General features: G+C 35.3%; 1 protein-coding gene and 1 long non-coding RNA gene across 9 annotated transcripts in view; one reads left to right on the top strand and one right to left on the bottom strand.

The window, feature by feature from the left end:
- Positions 1 to 259: 259 nt before the first annotated feature.
- Positions 260 to 6,205, top strand: LOC148223026 (uncharacterized). The gene is made up of 3 exons (XR_015805166.1): positions 260 to 2,206; positions 2,886 to 2,931; positions 3,359 to 6,205. It is a non-coding gene; the product is annotated as an uncharacterized LOC148223026 (long non-coding RNA).
- Positions 6,179 to 22,862, bottom strand: part of LOC106858985 (heparan sulfate glucosamine 3-O-sulfotransferase 1-like) — a 54,116-nt gene continuing 37,432 nt past the window's right edge. For all 8 annotated transcript variants that reach the window (XM_088169175.1, XM_088169174.1, XM_088169176.1 and 5 more), the window contains one exon: positions 6,179 to 8,151. In XM_088169175.1, coding sequence (XP_088025301.1) covers positions 7,103 to 8,032 — 930 coding nt within the window. In that variant the 5' untranslated portion in view covers positions 8,033 to 8,151 and the 3' untranslated portion in view covers positions 6,179 to 7,102. The remainder of the gene's footprint in view (positions 8,152 to 22,862) is intronic.

Raw genomic sequence — 22,862 nt, 5'->3', positions numbered from 1 at the left:
GAAAAAGAATGGAGAATCTAGAATAAAAAAGAGGGGGCTTCCAAATTCAGTTTGTGTTACCAATGGAATACATACTGCAATTTGGCAAAAGTCTTTCTTGTGGGTGATTTAAGGGGTAAAAAGGCACCTGATCATTCATTTCCACACAGGCACTCTACCAATCAGAACAAGATTTTTCTCAGATTGAATCCTGAACCCCTGTTTCATGGAAGGAGGAAACCACTCTTCCCAAGCTCTCAAAAACTGTTGCAAGCAGACATTTGACTGCTGAGGCATCCCTGCCCTCTAACCTGGGGCACACAGCTCAGTATGATTCAGCAGGTGCCCATTTTAAGTGACTATAGTTATATTTCATAGGCCATTTACTCCACTCATCTGGAAGTCTAAGACTTGGCTACCCTCTTGCCTAATTTTTGTATTTTTAATGCAAGTGATGCATATTGTAAGATGTACCCATATAAAACTGAAATCAGTTGGCAAAAAAAAGATATTTCCTATGAAAACATTTTCAAGGAGAGAGGAGAGGGAGCAGTGGAAGGCATAAAAGAACTAACTGGGAAGTGAACAGTGTTGTAATGCTGCTAAAGATGTAGTAACTAATAAGTACCTTATTTAGGACACTGAAGCCAAAGTATTTGCAAATTCTTGGATGCATTTGAGTTTTAAAATTCCACATTTGTAATTAAAAAATGTACAGGAGGCTCTTACACACACACGCATACACACACACCATTGAAAGGAACTAAAACACAGAGAAAGTTTGTTTTTTAAAAGTATGAAAGGCAGTTTGCTCGAGCCCTGCTCTGGTATGCTTCCTGTGCATAAGTAGGCCCTAAGTATATGATCCACTGGCTGTTTTTTCCCCAGATAATCAGTGCATCTGTTTTATTCATTTTTTCATATGTACGCCTGATGAAGAACTTCAATCCTATAAACACTGGTTGTCTGGCAAACACATCATTAATATGACAAATAATAAGTTACAGATAGCTCCCATACAACTGTTCCCTCTGGCCTGGTATGCCTTCAACAGCCTCACTTTAGTGCCCAGCTGTAGGTTCTGCCCGTTTTTGTTTTAGACTTCGTGTATTTTGGGAGCTGTGTACGATGCATGTGTGTAACTACAGCATATGTTGTTTATGAGCCCTTAATCTTTCTTCACTTGAGGCAGCACTGCCCCCCCGCAGTTTGCAGAGTTCCATCTGCATCACTTGTCTTGAATTTTAGATTTGTATCATGGCAGAGTACAGAAAAGGTATCTTCAATCTTCTCATGACAGCTGCACAGCATTTTTCTAGGCTGACAGTCCTTGTCAAATCAACAACAAACCTCCTGCTTCTAGCGCTGCTGATTTTCCAGAAGGCGTTTTAAAATGCCCAATGTTTAGTGAGGACAGTTGCTACTTCCCATCCCATTTACCATGGTATCACTGCAGAATTTCACCCAAGGATAGGCATAATATACTCAACCTGTCCTACAGCACTGTAGGACTCTCTAATAAGGTGAAATACAGTGTTTCAAAAATGTATTTTCATGTATATTCCTAATAGCCTAATGATCACAAAATTCATTCAGATATGTAGAAGACTTAGCTAAATTCCTGAAACAGCATCCTAGTCCTGTGCATTGTCTCACCAGGCCAATCATAATTTTCATTTTAACTGTGCCATATTGGGTTAAAAAATATTTTGCAGAAGAGGGCTTTCACCTCAGGTTTTGTCATGTTGCACTTGACCTTGTCTTATTTTTTCCTATTGCAAGTTTGGCTGGTACATCCCTGACAGAAAGTTTATGATGAATCAAAAAGAAAACCTTATTCAGTCCAAGTAGCAAAGGCAATGGCTCCTTAATTAGTCGTGCTTCCCTTTAATTACTGCCACTTGATTTAAATCTGTAAAGTAGTGCTTTGGAGTGACAATGTGTTTAGTCTAACATTTGTCAGAGTAAGAAAAATTGGAACATGGTTGTATTCGGCAATGAGGAGAGAGCAAATACTGAGACTGTTAAGCTATTATCTGTCCCTATATAGAAGTGTTTTTTACTGAGAACTGTAACAAATTGAAGTAATCTTAATTCCGGCATGATAACTCTTTACTTTTATTACAGGGTCACTCAACCACCTTTTTATCTCAGAGGAAACAATATAATACTAGAGAAATGGCCTTTGAGAGAAAAGCTGTACCCCTGGTTGAGAGTTTACATGAAGGTATTTTTTTAAAACACTTACTGAGAGGTTTTTGTAATGGCACTGAAAGAATATACAATATAAAAGTGTGAAACTATATTGAATCAGAAAATAGACCTCACAGTACTTGTTACATGGGCTAATAGAGGAGAGTCTGCATTTTTTATCACATCTATTTTCACAGAAAACTATTATTTTTATCAGTCTGGTTTAACCTGTTGTATTTTCCCTAAGTAGCAGATTCACCTTCAAGAACTAATTTATACATTGCAGTTCTGTTAGTGTCTTGGTTTCCAAAAAGTTTTCAGGAATTGTGGTAAGCTCATGTCACTGTTAATTAACCTTAAAGGCAAGACAATACAAGTCCTCTGTAATCACAGAATGATACTACAGAGTCTTTTTAACCACTGCTGGTTTTAACTTTTAAATTAATTTTAGACAATAGCAAAACAATTTATAAAGTCACATTGACACTTGAAATAGTTGAAGTGGAAACTATTTGGCCAGTAACTAAATATTGTTCATTAACTGTTGGTAATGATTAACGTCATAGGCAAATTATTCTGATTTTGCTTCCAATGTGTCTGCATACTTATGACAAAATTAAAGTTTTTCAAGGAAATTAAGGCAAAATCCCTAAGTACAGAAAATAATAATCTACGATAGTATAATACTTCAATAATTTAAATATTCTTTTCAGGGAGAAGTTGTTGTGCAATTCTTACAATGAATCAAAGTTTTAGGGGGTAAGTCTCTCCCTCTTTATATTTTTTTTTTTTTTTTTGTGAAACTATGTAAGTAAACTGATAAATCACACTTTTGGTTTTGACCACATAGATTAAAGAAGAAATTATAGGGATTATAAAAAATATTAACATTTTTTTCTCCAACTCATGAAAACATCTGAATTGACAAAGGGCAATAAGCAGTCAAATTTGATAGAAACAATTTATTTTGTAAATTTCTCTTTGATGTGCATGAAGGCAGAAAACTCCTTATGTGGATAAGCTTCCCTACAGTAGTCAATCTGATTGGTCTTCAATAGATAAACTTTATAGGATTATCAGTTTTGTATCAAAATTTTAGTAAAGGAGCTGATGTGGAGCAGCATGCAATGATTTGTGTGCCCTCTGTAAAGTTCTACACAATAAAAAATTGTCTCTGCTTTACCAGGTATCCTTTCAGAGGGATTCTAAAGGCTAAATTATTAAAGACCAGAAGTCAAGGTCCAAGGCTTTTGAGCAGCTGGCATACAATGGAAAAATCCAGCCCTCCTCCTGGTGGAGTAATGGGTTAGAGTGCAATGGAGGAACTTCTTCATTTCTTTCCCATAAGTTAAGTACTAGAAGTTTTGGGGGCAAAATCCCAGTGTTTAAGTTTCCCTTTATGTAGTATAGATAATATATATAGTCCCGGGGGAAAAAAAAAAAAAAAAAAAAAGTGGTATTAGACTCATCTAGACATTGTGTGCTGCTTATTGTGACTGAATTGATCCAGTTGCAGCTGCTTGATGCTTAATTCTCTGTCATATTAGATCAAAGCAACTATAACTATGGAATTTATACTAAAAAAGGAAATGAACAGTATTTAAAGTGAAAGTTTAATATTTCTGGAATGTAAAACAACATCAAAAGCTGTTCAAACCATCATAAATTCTGCAGGAGTGTTCCACAAGTAATTATATCATCTGTTCCAGATGCTCTCAAAAACCTTTGAAACAACTGCATGACTTCTTCAAGTGACCTTCTCACATGAAATTTACTTTTGTAAACAACAGTTGTGTATCAGATAATGAGATGAAAGTTATTTGATGACCAGTTTAGAGAAAAGTAATTTCTGGTTTACTATCAGTTGTGTAAATTCATGAGATATATGTAATTTCTTAAATTGCAAACTGTCTTGTTAATAACATCTGCATAGTGATTGTAAGCCTACAGGTCTTCCCAAAAAATTGACTATGGAAAGCCAAGTGCCAAAAACTGAGTACTTTTTATTTTACTATACTCAAGTATGGCTCAGTGGATTGTCTATTAAGTTGATCTGATTCCCTTCCTGAGAGAGGGAGGGTTTTCTTAAAGACTGTAAGAATGGAAAAGATCAGGATGGCATGAAAGAGTATTTTTCAGACCACAAAATGAGAAACTGATTGAAAGTTTGCAATGTAAAATTACAGTCTAACCTCTGTTTTGCAGAGGTTAAGGTGCATGGTTTTTGGTTATTTACCAAAACAAAACTTCTGATGAGAATCTTGGTTTACATAAAACCAAACCAAACCAACTAACCCCTCACCCAGATTATATTAATATACTTATTAATACTTAATATACTTGTCACAGTATACTTAGAGTAAACTCTAAGATAATAATTAAATTCATTCCAGCAACTCTGTTCTTCCCCAAAATGCTGAACAGGAATGAGGAGTGATATCAAATAGATATATGCATCACTAATCCATACAGCTCAGCTCTCCTTGAAATGTAAATTCCAGAAAGGGACTTGCATTTTCAAAGATGCACACAGCTTCTGCTAAATGGTGCTCCTGCTTTCAGCTCATTTAAAGATTAGCTGTAAACTTCAGAGAAGAAAGAGAAAGACTTGATGCCTGCAAGCATAAATATAGAAAGACATTAGAATTTTCTCCTTTCCTTTTTCTTGGAAGACTATGAAATTTAATGTGGCATATAGACATCTGAGTTTTTCAATTACTAACATCTACCTGAAACTTTTGTTAAAGTATACATTGTTTTCAAATTTGCTTCTTGTAAGGAAAGAATATGAAAAAGAAAAAATAGAGTTTCAGAATGTATAAGAAACAAAGTCATATATTTTTGTCTGATATAAACTGCATTTGTGTTGCTTTGATAATGTATTTCTGAAATGAGTGGACTGGAAGGAGTTTTATGTATCACTGGTCAGAAAAAACAGCTATGTTAGACAATATTGGGAATCTGGATTTGGGTATTTTGTTATCAGACAAAAGTGCTGTGCCCACAAAATAGAAAGAGCTATTCTGATATAGAATCACACTGTTAATTCAGAGCTCAGTAATTTTCTGGTTTAGCTTTTTACTAGACAAAAGACAAAGAAGATACTGTTAGGCTGCACAACTGTAATTATTACAGTTTGCCTATCCAGTGTCCTTGTAGAGATGGTAGAAGACCAGCATAAATATTCTGTTATTTGACTAATTTGAAACAAATATTTTTGTATTTCCACAGGTTCTAATTTGACATTGTATTTCTTAGTACCTAATGATGATTAAGAAGCCACAATCTCAGAAAAGTGGCAGAAGTAAAAGAAAATTTGTACCATCTATAGAAATCTGGGATATAGTAAATATACTTCAGAAGGGTAATTTCAGAGATTAATTATATGCCAATGAAAATCATTTTCTCTCATATATATGCTGTATTTTCTCTCATACATACATATACAAGTAGTAGAACAGATAAAGAATAAGATTTATTATACTATTTTTAACATTTTACATTTTTTGAGAGAATATTTCCACATAATCTGAGTCTGATTTTATCCAGCTTCAAAGGAGTACTGCTACCTGCCTAAGTAGCCCACTCACAAAGTATTAAAAGCCTATAAATCAGCCCTGCAATACATACCTTTCAGCCTGGAAAATGGAAGAATCCCATGATAGGAACATCCACTCCTTTAGGCTGAGCAGTGACTTGGGTAGAAAGACAGAGATGCAGGACCCTCACCAGGGCTCAGCTGGGTTTGATGCTCGGAGTTGATTTTCTTCTTTGGTATTGATATGTAATAAAATGTTTATGTGAAAAAGCAGAAAAATCACCACTATACTGTTAAAAAAATTGAAAATAAAATCCTGATGCAGAGCTAAAAATGGTTGTGGTTCTTACATATAACCTGAGTATGTTGTACTGAACACTGTGATATGTAACACAACAAGAGGTTATTTTAATGTTGAGAGTATCCCATGGTCAGCATCAGAAATGGCAAAATAAAACTACACCATGCTTCAGGGGGCAAGCAAATAAATTTTTTTTAACAAGAATTGTTGTGTCAATGGAGATATATTAACCAAAGTCAGGAGAACAATAGAATAACTAGTCACAGAATACAAACATAATTCATATGGCAGTTTTAAGAGCTTTTCCATTCAAGAGCAAAGTGACATAATTTATGCAATCAAATATTTGTACAGTTGCTCAATAATCGTTAATAATTTTTAGTGTATAGAGTATCAGTGTTCCTGGGAGATTTTAATTTCTTTACATTCAGAACTCTCAGTTTAACCTTCTTCAAACAGTTCATATTCTTACTTTGGAGATTTTTTCTGCAAACCCAAGATATAAAGAGTGTTGTTTAATACTCACGTTATACAGGCAGGTAGCTTCTAGTTCACCTATTCAAAATCACAGGTGAAATAGATTTCTTCTATTATTAATTAAGTACTTCAGCCTATTAAAGATGATGATTTATTTATTGGAGCTACTATGTATGCCCCTATTTTAACATACAATTTAAACTTATTTTATGAAAAATTCTATAAATCAACACCACTATCATGTGGGATATAAAAAATACTAGCAACAAAAAATACAGAACAATTAGAATAATACTATTTCCAATATTTACATTTTTTACAGTTAGATGCATTTTTCCAAAACAGCAGAAATCTTGCAGAGATACATCTTTGCTTAGTCTGCTGAAGTTAATGTATTTGCATGTGAGAGAAAGAAGATCCGAATATGACTCATACAAATACAAATAACTTCTTTTTCCCAACATAAAGAGTAACATTTCAATGAGTTAATGGATGTGTTATTCCAATGAAACATAACCAGTATGTTAATTCTTATAATACGAGTCTTTACAGTCTAGAAAGATGTCTGAAAGTTTATCTCAGGGCCTTTTCAAGAAGCATTGGCTCCAAATGCATTAATGCCAGTCAAAGGAATGATTAACCATCCTGTAAAATTTTGCATTGTGCTCTCTGAAGTAAGAATACAGTTGCTCTAAAACAGTGCTGTTAACAAGAGGATGGGGACGCCCTTTGGATTCATGTAAACATCTCTCCCTCCCATCACTTCTGATGCAGTAGAATCCCTTGGTTTGGTTAAAATAAAAATTAGAAGACATAATTCGGGAAGGAAGATTTAGAAATCTTTCAACTTTTTGTAATTCGGGAAGAGGGTCCTTGATTAAAGTATTGCCATCCACTATGTGAATCTGATCCAAACTGAAATGCTTAAGCCACTTTTCCATATGGACATCATATAGACTTCTCTGAATAGCTTTGTATTTGGTATTAAGCACTCCATTCTTAATAACAATATCTTCAAAGAGCTGAACAGGCTTGTGACTTTCTACTCTGTTGTAATATACTTGGGTATAGTCAGATATAACTCTCTCAGTGGGATCTCTTAGAATAAGCAGCAGTTTAATGGAGCTATTCATGTCATGAATTCTTCCTGGAGCCTGTGGTGATGTAAAATAGCCTGGTGTTTTCTCAATTGTAATTTGATTTCCATAAGAAAATGGCATCAGATTTCTATACCACTCTATTCCTTTCACATAATTTTCATCCCAGTCAAAGAAGTGGACTTCTGTAGCTGCCACCACAATGTTAGGATGAATATCCAACATTTCCAGCAAAGCCCTGGTCCCTCCTTTACGAACTCCAATGATTATTGTCTGAGGTATTTGTCGGCTCGTTCCAGGAGGTCTCACCTGTGCTGAATAGTGTTCACTTTTATTGCTGAATAATCCCACTTGTGACTTCAGTGTTTCCAACAGTGCCCCATTCTCAACAGGAGCACCCTGAGCATGAGTCAGCAGAAGATAAGCTGACACGAGTAGGAAGGCCATGTGGAGAGGAATAATTATTTCAAGATAATGTTTTGCTCAACTAATGAAAGAATAGGTGAGTCCCCTCTTGAGATGGTTGGCAGAACCCAAGGCAAGCACACAGCAAGCTTCTGAAGCATCTGCAAAATAAAATAAGACAAGTCAGTGTTCCTAAACTCATCATCAGTTAAAAGATTCAACTCACAATTCAATTCACAAAGCTAATCTGTGATCCCAATAGGAAATTTATGGGGAATTTTTCCCCCTGACTTTATTTAAGAAGGACAGAAAAGACCCATGTGTTAGGGCTTTTTTCTCCTTACCATGAGTGAACAATGATGGGTACTAACCTTTCAACAACTTTTATTTCCTCGAAGCAGATTAGAATTGTTTACCTGAATTTAAATCCTGACCATTTGTTGCTTGCTTTGATTTTCCTAATTATTTTCCATATATACCACATACTTCTCTTGTTATAAAGACCATACACCATATGATAACAATAACTCCAAAGAATATTTGAATGTCAACACCTTTCCTCAAATTCCCTGCAGAATAGTGTATTTTTATATAAATAACACACCTGGATGATGGTGCCACCATCTGGGTTCTAGTGAGCTACCAATCATACAAAAATAATTCTGTTTACTTAGACACAGAAGACAAAACACAGATATAGACAAAGTTTTTGAATGTGAGCTCCTTTAGAGCAGAAAAATATCTGTGTCAAAGTAAGAGTAAAGTGGAAAAGTTGAGAAAAAATAAATGATGCAGGGTGGATGGATTCGCTGCTACTACCCAAGTGTTGGAATTCACAGTCATGTAAGTGTTGGAAAAGTCTTGGCAAAATCAGATCTTCAGATAATATTCTGCAGTTCCTCCAAGGCTCTGTATAAGAGATACCCAGATGCTTTCTGGTCACTGAGAGATTTCTGCAGGGAGGCTGAATAGCTTATTTTAAACCACATTGTACATGGTCATTTTAAGAAGCAGTGAATGTTAAATATCTTCAAAATTCGCAAAAACTTCATGCTCACAGGTATGTGCATGTGCAGATGTAAGTGAAAGAAAACACCTATGTAACTGTGATGCTAACATTTGAAATCTCCTGGGTAACTCTTGTATATAATATTTGAAACATTGCTTATAGATCTGCCATCACAACAGCAGTCATAAAAAATTCAGATCAATGCAACACCTGCACTTGAACCACTGTGCTTGGATTGCCTGTTTATAACTCTGAAAATCCTGCAGGACAAATTCTCATTGAGAAGACTCTTGAGTTTCACTCCATTTCTGAGCAATTATAGGATTTTGAGATTTTTTAAAGTGGGATATATCTACATTCTTGTTTTGTTTTCATTGTAGCATGCAGGAACAAGCTTTTTTGTACAGTGAAGCAACAGTCGTTTAAAAAACACTAACCATTATTGGAATAATTTTGAATTATGGCTCATATTTTAAAGTAGTCTCAGAAAAGATATAGTCTCAGCTCCTCCAGTGTTCACTCTTTCTTTTTCTGAACATATTGGTCACAGTAATTCATCTCTTAGAAATGACCTTAGAAAATACAGTCAATGCCCATTTGTCATGGCACTGAAGAGCATTCAATATTTCTATTTAAAAATTATTTACTTTGAGTCTTACTTTACAGGCTTAAAGATTTTAAATTTTTGATAATAACAGTCCAGACAATGCAGCAGATTCATTAAATTTATTTTCCAAATTTTATTGAAACCTTCTCCAGCTTCTTGGATATCTAGGGAATTATTCTAGTCAGCCTCAGTGAGCACTAAACTCACAGTTATATAGCAAATATTAACCCTAAAATTGTCATTTAAAAAATAAATTATGACCTTTACTGAAATCTGCAGAGAACATTCCCTGTTATATCCAAGCAAGACTTAAAGGGCAACTGCTTTTTCAAAAAGAGCACAGTTTCAACTAGGAGCAGTGAGTATACAATTATTAAATATTGGAAATGTCTAAGTACAAATTGGCTTTGTAATGACAGACTGGAATGCTGTTCTTTAAGAACTTGAAAGGAGGTTTCATTTTAAAGATCACAATTTTTTTACTAGGAACTTCACACAGAAAATCTATTTGAAGTTCCCAAGAGCAAAGAATGCAAGAATTTCTATGGCAATCACAGGAGGGAAGAATAGGATGTTTATACCAAAATCATTTATACTTACTATTCTTTTGGATGGCAAGTTTGGGAAATGGTTACCCTGCTGTTTAGTGCTGCTGAGGGATTAAAATATATTTTACAATAATGGCAGCTAATGTTGATTTTGGAAAGCTCCTTAGGATGCACAGCATGAAATCTGAAGGATCACACCCCAGATGATTCCTGGAATGCCAGCTTTCAAAGAAGGAACTCTGCTTTAATAATTTCAAGCCAAATTTTTCACAATTCACAAGGTTCCTGAACAGTTCAATGTGAGGAAAGGCACAGTTATGCATAAGATGTTTTCAGAAGTAGCAACATATGACAGTATGGCATCTTTCCAGACCTGTGATGCCAGCAGGCTGGGATTTGGGAGCAATTAATCATTCTTTTAACCTGTTCTGAAATCCCAGTGTTAGTTTGCATTCTATTCATCTTCATTGTTAAATTAAAATTCTTTCAGGAAGACTGAGGAATTGCTTCTATAAAAATCTTACAGTTTTTCTCAGTTCTTTCATGATAACACAGCACGTTATACATTATAAATGCACTTACACATCTATACATTAGATTACAAGTACTTTGAACTAAGGGAAGACCTGCCAGAACATCTGCCAAGCAAGGGATTACTTATAAATACCAAGGTGGAGACATACAGCTCATTATCTGATTTAAATTCTGGAACTATCCCATTTTGAAACAGTTTCATGAACTGATTCTTGACAGGTATTTTAGGCAATTTTATTTAACTTGAAAGAAAACTATTTTTAGATTTCTTGAAGATTAGTGTTCTTGATACTAACCAGGTTAATAGCTTTAATTGAAAAAATAGAAAGGAAGAGGGAAAAAGCAGGAATTCCTCTGAAATAAAACAAAGTATAAAAGAGACCAGTATTTGATACTGGGACTCTGGAGTAGTATAGACAGAGATGTGCTCTTCCTAAATGTGGTGACAGGTGAAATAATTCTTAAATTGACAGGTGAAATAATTCTCAAATTAACTTCTTTATTTTGTTAAAAAAATTCAAACACACTAACATTATTTCATCCATAACTAACTGAGTTTTCTAGTTGCATACACCTAAGAATAGTCCAAATACTGAAACCAAAGAAGACTGAGAATGAGAAAGCCATACTTATCACTGAGGAAAGATTGGTCTTCCAAAATATTCTGATGTGAGTGAGAATCTGCTTAATTTATCATCTGAAATCAGCAGTTCTCTATAAAACACATTCAGACAGCAAGTAGCAGAAGGGATTCTGCATATTCTGTGGACTGAAGTATTGTTTGAAAAATAATTAAACAAAATTATTAACCACGTTAAACAGTTTTTAAATTAATTAATCGTTTTACAAATTTCTTAGAATCATTGCAAGGAAAAGACTTACCCAGGAAATACTACAGAAAAAATCAAATTCAACATGTGCTCTAAAATTGGTTCCTAAATAGATCAAAATTGCCTTTGGGAGCAATTCTACCAGAAAAACATTTCAGCTTTGGCCTGAGATATTTGATTGATTTCAGTGAAGCTCTAAGGTGTTAGATCCAGTGGTTAGGTTATAATTGTTACATAAATGTAAAGGTTTTAAAGAAGATTTATCAGGTATAATTAGAATGTTATTTGAATAATTTTCGTGTTGTTGCTTTTATGCCTTTACGCAATTACATTTTTAGAAGATATTAACTGCCTTTTATAATGAAAACAATATATCTTACATTGGTGCACTGCACCAATGAAGAATCTGAAAGTATTCTTATGAAACTAACCCCATGACATGTGATCAGAATTACAATGCCTTATCACCATTTTTCCCTATTATTTGATAGTATTAGGGCTGTTTAGTAACATAAGGAACATCAACAGATATGATACTTATTAAGCAGAAATGTAGTTCAGAAATAAATTCAAGCTGCAGAAAGGACTAATTAAGTAAAAAATACCTTGGGTTTGTTTCGCTTTTTTAAAACCTTAGACTAGATTTGAGAACTGCTATGCTGGCTGAAAAATCATTTTAATATTACAGAAATGTACTAAAGACCCTTAACTGCTGCACTGGGGTAAAGTACAAAAGCGTAGGGTAAACCTAAATATATTATTATTACTAATTTATAACATTTTTAAATTCCTAATAATACTTCCTGTATTGCACTGCCTGTAATGCTTTTCATTGGAGAATTCTGCAGCACTCTGTGTTAATGAACTGCCTGCACCTTATTAAGGCACCATTCCCACCTCACAGGAAATTGCAACTGACCAATGTATAGATCCAGTTCAGGAGTGCAAATGCTTTGGAAAGTCAGGTTAATCTGATCTGCTCAAGGTCACATAGCAGGTTTATAGTCCAACCAAGAATAAAAACCTCAGGGCTTCTAATTCTCCCTCCAATTCCCCTTCCAATTCCAACTTCGTGCCATTCTGTAGCAGCCTCTCACAACCCTTATGATAACTTATAGCTGGATTTTACATTACATGCTGAACTGAAAAGCAAAAAGGTTCCTCAAAGTTTCAGCACAAAAGTCAAGTCTATTTTTTTTTTTTTTAGATAAAGCTGCTTCTTTCCACTTGCTTCTTGTGAAAAAAAAAAGGTGGAATCAAGTACAAACTACAGACTCAGGATTTTGTTGTTTCAAGTCATTTTTGCAGAAATACTTCTGTTGTTGACTGAAAACTGCACTAAGGGGAGGTGGTCAGAGCAAGCATAACAAAACACCAATTTTTGTCTTGATTTTTAAAAATATAATGGGATTCAAAAAGGGTATTGCTTTTCCTGTTTATTCCTCTTAGATATGAACAGCACAAACACCAATCACTGAGAGAGTACAATGCAAACACGTTAAGGCTTATTGGCACACAAACTTGTAACAGCTCAATTATATATCTATAATTAAGAACATCTCTGATTCTGACAATATAAAAAAGCAATTCCAGTCTAACTATATGCACAACCAAAGGCTATATAAGGTGAACAGGTTCAGAAATTTTTTGAAGGTCAATCATACTGTGATGTCAGTTAGGCCCATGTAAAGTATCCCTATACAGACTAGCTTATGTCATAAATAATTCTAAACAACAACAATATAATTCTAAAAGTTTTGGAACAGCTGAAATAAGGCTTGTGATTATCCTTCAATAAAACTAGAATTAGTTACCTAGCATAATTAATGCAAATCTGCACTCAGTATGGCTTATACATTTTTAAAAAACAGGCAAATGAATTATCCAGTGCATATAGGACACATTTCTCAACAGAATCCAGTATCAATGTATTCAAATCCAATAATGTAATGACTAATTGTATTAATTCCAAGCATTAAGTATTAGAAGTAATACTATCATCAAAAGTCCTCTTCATAATATCTTAGTTCTGATTATAATATAACTTGTGAAACTATGGACATTTAAAAATACTTGGCACATGCCCAATGGTTGAACAGAAAGGTATCCTCTTTAATATCAATTGGAAGGAATCACAGTTCTGCTCCTTCTATCCACACATGTGAGATATGCCTTGGCAGAGTTCACGAGTCAATGAGAGTACATTTATGAGTGTGAAAAACATTAAAAATTTTGGAAAAGTTTCCTGTGTAAAAGCAATTGTGAGGCTTAATTTTATTACAAGCAGAGCAATTACTTTAGGTTTATGTTAGAATGAAATTAATCAGGTGCAATTGAATCATTTTAGAGCTGTGCCCTAGAAGTGGGATTTGATTCAGAAGAATCCCAAATTACCTATTCCATGAGACTAAAGGCTATCAGTTATCCCAGAAAGATAACCCTTTATAGGGCATGGAGCTTTTCTGCTACACTTTTATTCTATGCTCCACTCCCAGACTATCTGTAGTGACTAAATAACCTTTGCACTGTTGTTATTGGACTTTACCAGAATTGGGTAGGAGAAGTCAGTCAATTCCCAGGAATATACCTCCCACCTGTAACCATGGAAAATGTCTGCTGCCAGCTGGAGAAAGCAAGAAAGGGTAAGAGAGAGTAAAATATGACACTGGAGTTTTGTAACAGAGCTGAAGGTTGAGCTCAGTGGTCTCTTTTCATACAAGGAGCAGAGGACTAAGAACAAAAAGGACCCACTGGCAAATAAACATTGCAGCCGTTCATATTGCTGATAAAGAACCTTGTCTTTAGTCTTTTAGGCACCTAAGAATTTTGTTCACTTTCATTTTACTCAAACTGTGGACGTATTTTTGTTAGGGACATGCATTAAGAATTTCTAAATGAAGTTAGTAGCTAAAAACCCATGAGCACACAGACTGTCCAGAAATGCTGCCTCGCTGTCCTAACACCTCTTTGGGTAATGAAAAAGTTTAAAGGCTTCTCTTTAAGCATCAATACAAAAATATATGTTAGCACAAAGAAAGACAAAGACATTAACATTTTGAAGTCCTAATCTGAGCAGTGAATTTATTTGTGTGAGCCTTTTCCAATGAGAATGTGGTTTTATAGCAGCCAAGATTTACTACCTTACAGGAATAAAAAAGGAAATAGCTATTTGGTGAGTAAAGGTAGGAGCTACAAAGTAACAGCAATTTGCTGCAGGCTTCTACCAGCTACACAGACTCTAAAGGAAAAAAAAGGAAAACTAAGAAATGTTAGCATAAACTATAAACACCATTAAATCATTGGCAGGTGATATTAACAGATAGGAGTTTTGAAAAAAGTTTGCTTCCCTGAAGCTAGCATTACATTTCCTAATTCCCTTTTCTGATAACTCAAGATAGAAAATTGCCTGATGTTAATATGACTGCAAATATGTAGCAGTAAAGTAATATATACAGTATAAACACACTAATAAATTTCTGAGCTAAATAAACCTTCTACAGCTGTAGTTTACACACTTCTATTTTATGGTATCTTTGAAAAATATCACACTCAAACCATCTACATAAAACTCACTGAATTACAATTTCATAAAGATCTTTAATAAGTTAAGCCCATAAAGCCAGAACCACATTCTAAGGATACTTCTAAATAGACATAAATAAAATTCTGTTCCTATTAAGATGCAAAGAGTGGATAGTGGTCAGATTAGCACAGATGAGAAGCCAATTTTACTTATCACATTGGCGTATTTGAAATGGAATTGCATTACCATTTTGTTGAATTAAACTTACACCTCTAATTATTAATTAAGCCTCTGAATTAATATAAATTGAAGTAACAAAGATGCCATACCAGTTTTTCAGCCAAACAAGCAGTAGTCATGTAATTATAAAGGTGCAAGATGTAATGATGTGTGGCTGATAAGTGGCTTTCTTGTGCATTTCTCCAGTACAGCAAAAAGGTTAAAATTCAGCCTCTCTACCTCTGGTATAATTAATTGAATACTATTAATTTTTCCACACCCATTGTCACAAACAACATCTTAATACAGAGGTGTAGGAAAAAAAATTAGAATTTGATGCAGAGGATTTATGAGAGACCTGTCCTTTAAAGGAGAAAAAAATTCTTCTGAGGGTCAGAGATGGCAAGAGAAGCATTCAAGAGGGATGAGGACAGGTTAACTCTGTGGTACAAAACAGCAAATTCCTCCAGGACATCCATGCCAAATAACTGATTCCAAAATCTTTTATGCTCTTGTAAAGAGCACAGATTCCTGGTATTAAAAAAAAAAATCAGCTCCAAAAAATCACATATACAAACTCTTCCACCAAATCCTACCTCTGCCAAAAGCCAAAGAAAAACCACAAACCCATGCCGGTTTTAAGACATTACAATTTCAAGGACTCCAAAAAGGGAAAACTCTTCTCAGAGCTTTTCTGGGCAGCACTTGTCTATATGACACCTTTAGTTTCCAGCACTGCCCCGGGGCAGGGGAGGAGCAGTCAGGACAAAGCTCATCAGACCCTCAGGGATCACCCTGAGACAGCCAGGAGTGACATGTGGGGAGGTGGCCAAGGGGACAGGCCAGGCAACAAAAAAGTCCTGCAGCCAGGGAGGCTTCGTTATCCCCACCTTGAAATGTGCCCAGCAGTGAGACATCTCACACGAGTCTGATGAGCCAAGGTCGGCGTCTCTTCCTTTATTTACATCCTGTTTAATGACTTTTCCAAGGCTCGGGCATTAGTCCCTGGGAAGTAATTCTCTGATGCTGTGTGATAACGATTGTCCATTGGGTCCCATGTAGCTACTGAATGTCCCCATCACACAGGGCATGAAACAAACAACCCTCCCTTGGTAATCAACCCTGCTATCCAGCAAGCGCCAGGCTGGAAACCTCCTAATGTCAAATGCACACAGTAAGAGAAGGATCCAACTTCTTGGCTCGGGGTTACACAGATGTAAAAGCACAGATGTAAATTGAGCAGGGAATTCACCCAGAATAAAAAAAAAAAAACCAGCTGAAGGACCCGTCAGAGTTGAAATCTTTTGGCCTTGTAAAGGATGACTGAAAAAAATTTAAGAAAAAATAAGAGCTCAGAATTTTTTTTTTTTAAAGAGTGACTACAGAACAGAGGGTGTGAGAGGATATAAAGAAGCTGAAATAATGAATCAATGATGGACTTAAGATTGAAAATGTAATTTTGAGATTTTGGATAGTGGCACAGGCCCTGAAAGAGAAGATCAAGATAAAGGTCAGAGAAAAACAGTGTGAGTGAGTATGAATTTTTGATAAAATAATGAGATTTACAAAGCCAAGAAACTAAATCCAGACTGAGTTTAGGTATGGTGAGAGACTTTAGGCATCAAAGAATCAAAAATTATACAGAAAGGACCTCATAGTTCTTCTTTTCTCAAAGTAAGCAAACAAGTAGGATTTGAAGAGACCGCAGAAAGCAACTGCTTAGCAATTCTTAACACTGATTAACAAATATATTAGTAAAATATATAAAAACATATTAGTAAAATAAATATATTAGTCAAAACTCCGTCTTCCACTGGTAAACAAACCCTTGCTAATAAAGAAGATAAATACACTGCAATACAGAACAGGCAAACATAGTAGAAAAGAAATTAATATATACAACGTTTCTTGAATAGAATCTCAAGTCCTTCAATGTGGACACACACTTGAGAAAGCTAGCAGGATGGCAGCCTGCAAAACATTCCAGGCCAGAGCTTCTCAGTTCTGTTCCCAGGCTGATAAGCTCCCAGGATGATAACTTGGTCAAAATAGAGAGGAATTAAGAACAAAGATAGAACACCTGTTTTGGTGTGTGACCAGGCCTGGAAAAGAGGTGTCTTCTCTCTGAACCAATCATCCTTTTTCTGCCCTTGGAGTTGAAAGTCGCTCTATTTAAGCAAGTGTGTTTCTGAATAAAACTTGTCTCTTTCCTATCATGAAAGACAACCATGCAGCTGTGCCTTATTTCCACCGCATCTAAAGGGTTAATACCCCTTTCCACGGCTACACTTCAACACACATCCATCACCAAGCTATGTGCACATTGAGCCCAGCAGATAGCTGTAGAGATACAGGAATGCAAGCAATTTAGGGAACATTTGAAAATGCCTGATAACTGAAATACAACACAAAAACCAGCCCCGAGTGTGACACTCTTGTGTCTCTCGCGCTGCTCCTCAGGCTGATACTGGGAGGCAAAGATGACAAGCTGAAAACGTGGGGCAAGTAAAAGGCAGATTATTTTCTGGCTGCTACAGAAAATCAGAAATCAGATCCTTGCTCCTTACCAAACTTGTTTCCACTGCCAAAGTAGCACATTAAAATACAGTAAAAGAATACTCATCACTCTTAAGAGTCTGAGAACAGGTAACTTATACCACACAACTGTAGTGATTTTCTCTAGGACTTCTGAGATTTAGCAGGGTCCTATTCGACTGTCTTTTTTTTAGTTAGGAAAGACAGAACTCAGGAAAGCTTCCATGAAGTCCAGATTTTTCAAACTTTGATGTACAGCCTGATCCTATAGGCATGTCAGCAGTATAACTGAAGATGTAGGCATACACGCCAGAAACTCCTACACTTCAGTGGAAAACAAAGCAATTCCCTTTCTGCCCAGTCCAGACTGTTATGAAAACTTCCCTGTGCAAAACCATCCTCTGCATCTACAGGTTTAAAGTGTCCTCACAAAAACACTTTCTGTTGTTACACCACTGCATTATATAGCACATTTAACTCAAGCAGAACAAGCTCCTCACCACACAGCATCACTTCTGCCCCATAGCTCAGTGCCATGGTGCACCCAAACAAGTCTTTCACACTTTTCCTTTAATGCTGCTTTGCTTCAAATCAGTCACAGCTTCTCAGAAAGGCTCTTTGATTGCTCAGAGTGCCTACAGCAATTTTTTGGCACCTTTAAGCTCTGTCAATTTTCACCTGGGTCTTAAAGGTAAAATCATATTTAGGAGCCATCACATACATTCAGGATGTGGACTTTAAGATTTGTGTCTTGTGACAAATGGTGAGGGTTTGTCACAATAGAAGCTCTAACTGGAAAGATCTACAACAGATGTGGTTGGAGACAAAATAAGAGAGTGGTAAGATTAGCTCTCATATTGGAATACTATGATTGGTGTTTATGATAATAAAATTCATTAGTAGCAATTTTTTATTTGAAACTGTAGTATCAATTTGGAAAACATTTGTTTCACTTAGCTATAAGGAGTAAAATATTTTCATATTTTTCTCCTTAAATCTGAATGGTCTTATCAGTATTCAGAGAGTTGATACGGTCCTAAGAACACCCAGAGAAGGAGGCAGAGGTAGAAAAGGGCTCTGATATATTCTCGTAATTAACTGGATATTAATTAGAGCAATAAAGAGTTAGAATGTTCAAAGCCATTCTCTTAAGTTTGGGTAGGCTATACAAGACATGTACTTTAATTGATTCTAAATCCCTTAATTTCAGCTACTCAAGCAGACACAGTATGACAGCAGACTGGTCTCACAGTGCCACAACAGCTGGACCTTTCCCCAGTGACCAATACTTCAGCATAGCATAGAGGAGAAAAGTACCTCCATTATCTTACATTTTCTCTCTCAGTCTCCTTCCTTTCCAAATAAAAGAGAAAAATCCTCAAAGCACAACGTTTTGTTATTTTAGTTCCAAACTGGCAAAAAAACTTTTTCTGCGGGAGGAGGTGATCAAGTCTGTGGTCCTAGATCCATGTTCTAGCTGCAGTTGATTCTTTCTTCTTAATATATAGCTCATGATCCACATATTCCATACTGTTCTAATCCACTTAATATTTTTCTCAGGAAATTTTAAAAAAGAAAATTTGGTGATCTGTACTCATTTCTCTTTTCGCTGTTCTCCATTACCAGTAAAACATTGTTATATATAGCAAAGATGTAGGTGTTAGTATGTGGTGATTTTAAACATAAAATACACATCTTGTGCATCCTGATCCTTGTGTCTTTGCCCCATGAATACCCTTAGCAGTCCCTATGGATGGTGAAATTTTAAAGAAAATCATTATCTCACTATACCTTTTACTTCTGACTACTTTTTTTTTCTCCTTGTGAATGCATTCAGAGTTTTTGCAGTGCTAACAGGGTATTATTAGCAGTTTTTCTGCAGCATCCTTCATCGGTGTCTTAGCAGCTACTTTAAAAATTTTGAAGAATAAATGTCAACATGTGAATACCAGATAATTTTCAAGTCCAGTGAGATTCATAGATAAAAAACAGAAAGTAAAGCACCAAACCAACACTTTCAAATCAAGACTGCCTAAAACCACATAAAATCAGAATGAATTGCTGTTGCCATTTAACAGAGAGAATAGGAGTTTACTCCTTTAATAAAATGGAGATGGAGTTGGATAGTGCTGAAGCTGAGACTAGAGACTCTTAATTCGCTACATAATTGGTGCAATTTTTTAAGATTTTGAGCACCTGAGGCTTTTTTTTTGCATTTTAGGATGGCTGAGAGCTCCACTGAAGGCTGCCTGTTTTCAGGCACTGATACAACAATTTTCCAATGCAGCAACATGGAAGAAACATATGCCAGTGTGTGTAAAGATTCTCTACAGACATTTGCAGCCTCCCTCTTTGCAGCTGATGATGTGTCCAAACCTGCACCATCTCATAAGAACTTTAATATTTTGAAAAAGCCTCACACTCCACAGTAGTTCAGAAAGATTATGATGAAATTTAGTTAGGGAAAGAAGATCTCTGCTGGAATTTCCAATTTACTTACACAACCTTCCCACCCTCCTCCTCTCAGGGTTTAGTATCTCAGTGTTTGGCCATTGCCACATATAGTGGTTTGAAAATACAGTCATAATACTATTTCCCCTAAGCCCAGTTTGTGAGAAATGTGTACTTCTATTTAAAGCAACATCATGTTTAGTTTTGTGACAATAAAAGGGTTTTTTCTGCATTCTGATTATGAGTGTTCATTCCTCTTACCTTAAAATATGTGCTCACAAGGGAAAATAAATCTGGATTTGAAATTTAATTTGTAACTATAAAATATGGAATAGTTATTTCTGTTTATAGCATACTAAAAAGGTAGTGCAAGTATGCAGTGTAAGCTTCTGGTTATTGATGCCAGTTCTGTTTTAAAGCAAGGATAATAGGTTTTTCCTCTCAAGGGAGGACAGTATTTCTTTTATCAACTATAAATTGTATATATGATTTCATATTTTTAGTGCTGAATTTTCATCTTAGATTTGTAGTTCAACATCTTTTAGCTAAAATATTTTCACATTCATGTCCCACTTATTCTTAATAGCATCTATCAATTTTAAGCCAAAAGAACATTAATATTAAGAGAAGGCTAAATTTCACCTGCAAGGTTTTTGTCTCCAGGGAGGTGATATGAATGCACTTGGAAAATTATTACAACTATTGGAAAATTATTACAACTACTGGTACCTTAGAAGGAATTACAGTCAACAGAAAAAGTGACTTTGAGTTTAGAGACAATAAACAGAGAAGATTTTTGAGATCGGAATCAAATCCTGGGATCAAACAATATTTGTCAGTGTGTGAGAAATAAGGGATTCAATTACTGAATGTGAGAGAATCATGATTCCTATACAATGGAACTTACCAAAATTATATAAGAAATTTGGGCATAGCATGTCAAAAAAGTAATAAAATAAAGCTATTTCCTCTGACATTTAGAATATGTAGCTGATATAACTGTCATTCAGAGTCTGGAAATATTTTAGTCAAATATAAAAGTACCAGGAGAAATAAATCATGAAGTCCAATCTATTTCATTAAACATCATGATCTGCTGTGTATGTATGAGTATGCAAGAGAAATTGAATGTGAAGTACTTTAAATTACAGCACATAACCAACTACTAAATGCATCACAAGGCCACTAGTGAAAGAGAAAAGGATTGGAGAAAACAAGGGAAGTGATGGAAAACAAAAAAATGAGCATTTGTAGGAAAAACAGGTGAGAACAGTTAGGTTCTTGTGCAAACACACACACATACACATATATAGCACACAGAGAAATACAGAACAGACAGTAATAGAAAAAACTACAGGCAGATTAAGGAATTTAAATGATGTGGATTTATGAGCAATGCAGCTGATGCTGACAAATGTAGATTATAAAAGTGGATTGCAAATAGATCAATGTGGGTACACTGGAAATATGTTCAGGATCAAATGTTCAAGTGCAGACGAACTTAGATTGTTACAACATATCAAACCTTAAGAAAATTTAGATTCTATAGTGCAGGTACTATAGGGAGGCAAAAGTGGTTAAGTGTGGTATTGTAGTAGATTCAAGTGGAAATGGAATTAATTGGAGTTCAGGTTTCACATTTTTTTGTGGGAACTGGATCAAACATACCTTGTGTAGTTATGCCATAACAAAGTGAGATGGAGTTTGAATTTACAGTTGATTACATGCTTCCCAAATAGAGCAACTTACTCAAACTCTGTTTATTCACATGGGGAGTTAATGTTCAGCAGCTAATGTGTTTCATAATTTACACCTCAGATTTCTCACAGTAATTTCCCCTTGAAGACAAAATGAAATTTGAGTGAAATTTTTAGAACCATTTATACTGGTCTCATTCTAGTCCCACAGAAGTCAGTCATAGTATTTTTTACTGAGTAGCAAAGTCATGAAAATTTTGAAAGATTCCCCTCTCTTCCTCTTGTGCTTTTCAGAATTGTATTTCTCACCTTGTAGTTATATTACACAGGCAAATTCAAATCCCTTGAATGTCCAGGTGATAGAAGAATGGAGAAAACCATAAAATGAATTCCTTAAGATTGAAATGCTAAGTTGCATTGCTACAGCTGAACAATAAAGGAAAAATTTAATCACTATGTATGTTTAAAAATACATCCAGGTGTTCTGGGGAGATTTTTAAATCACAGAGCTGAAAAACTACCAAGCAGTATCAGCCCACATGTCAAAAGAGATTTTAAACCTATGAACAATACTAAAAACATCACTGTCATTGATGGAAATTGAGAGAAATTACATTGAAATTAGTGAGAAGATGGACAGAAGCAATGATATCCTAAAATTAAATAAACTTGTTTAGATTATGCCTCCCTCTCATATGAACAAACACATATCCCACTTTGCTGAGCAAAATTTTTTACGCTGCTTTTGGATTCCATCGGTCATGCAAGCTAAAGAGCAGGGGGTGAAAAACAGGTTGACAAAGTTTATTTGGCCTTCTGACAAAGTACTTCACTATTAGTTTCAGGATGAAAAAAGCAAAGACTTAATGTAGATTAAAAAAATAGCTCAGAAAGCAAAGTGCAGGAATGCACAAGAAAT

Source organism: Sturnus vulgaris, chromosome 8 (assembly GCF_052056855.1).
Source record: "Sturnus vulgaris isolate bStuVul1 chromosome 8, bStuVul1.hap1, whole genome shotgun sequence".
Lineage (NCBI taxonomy): Eukaryota > Metazoa > Chordata > Aves > Passeriformes > Sturnidae > Sturnus > Sturnus vulgaris.
This window is presented reverse-complemented; position numbering and strand designations above follow the sequence as displayed.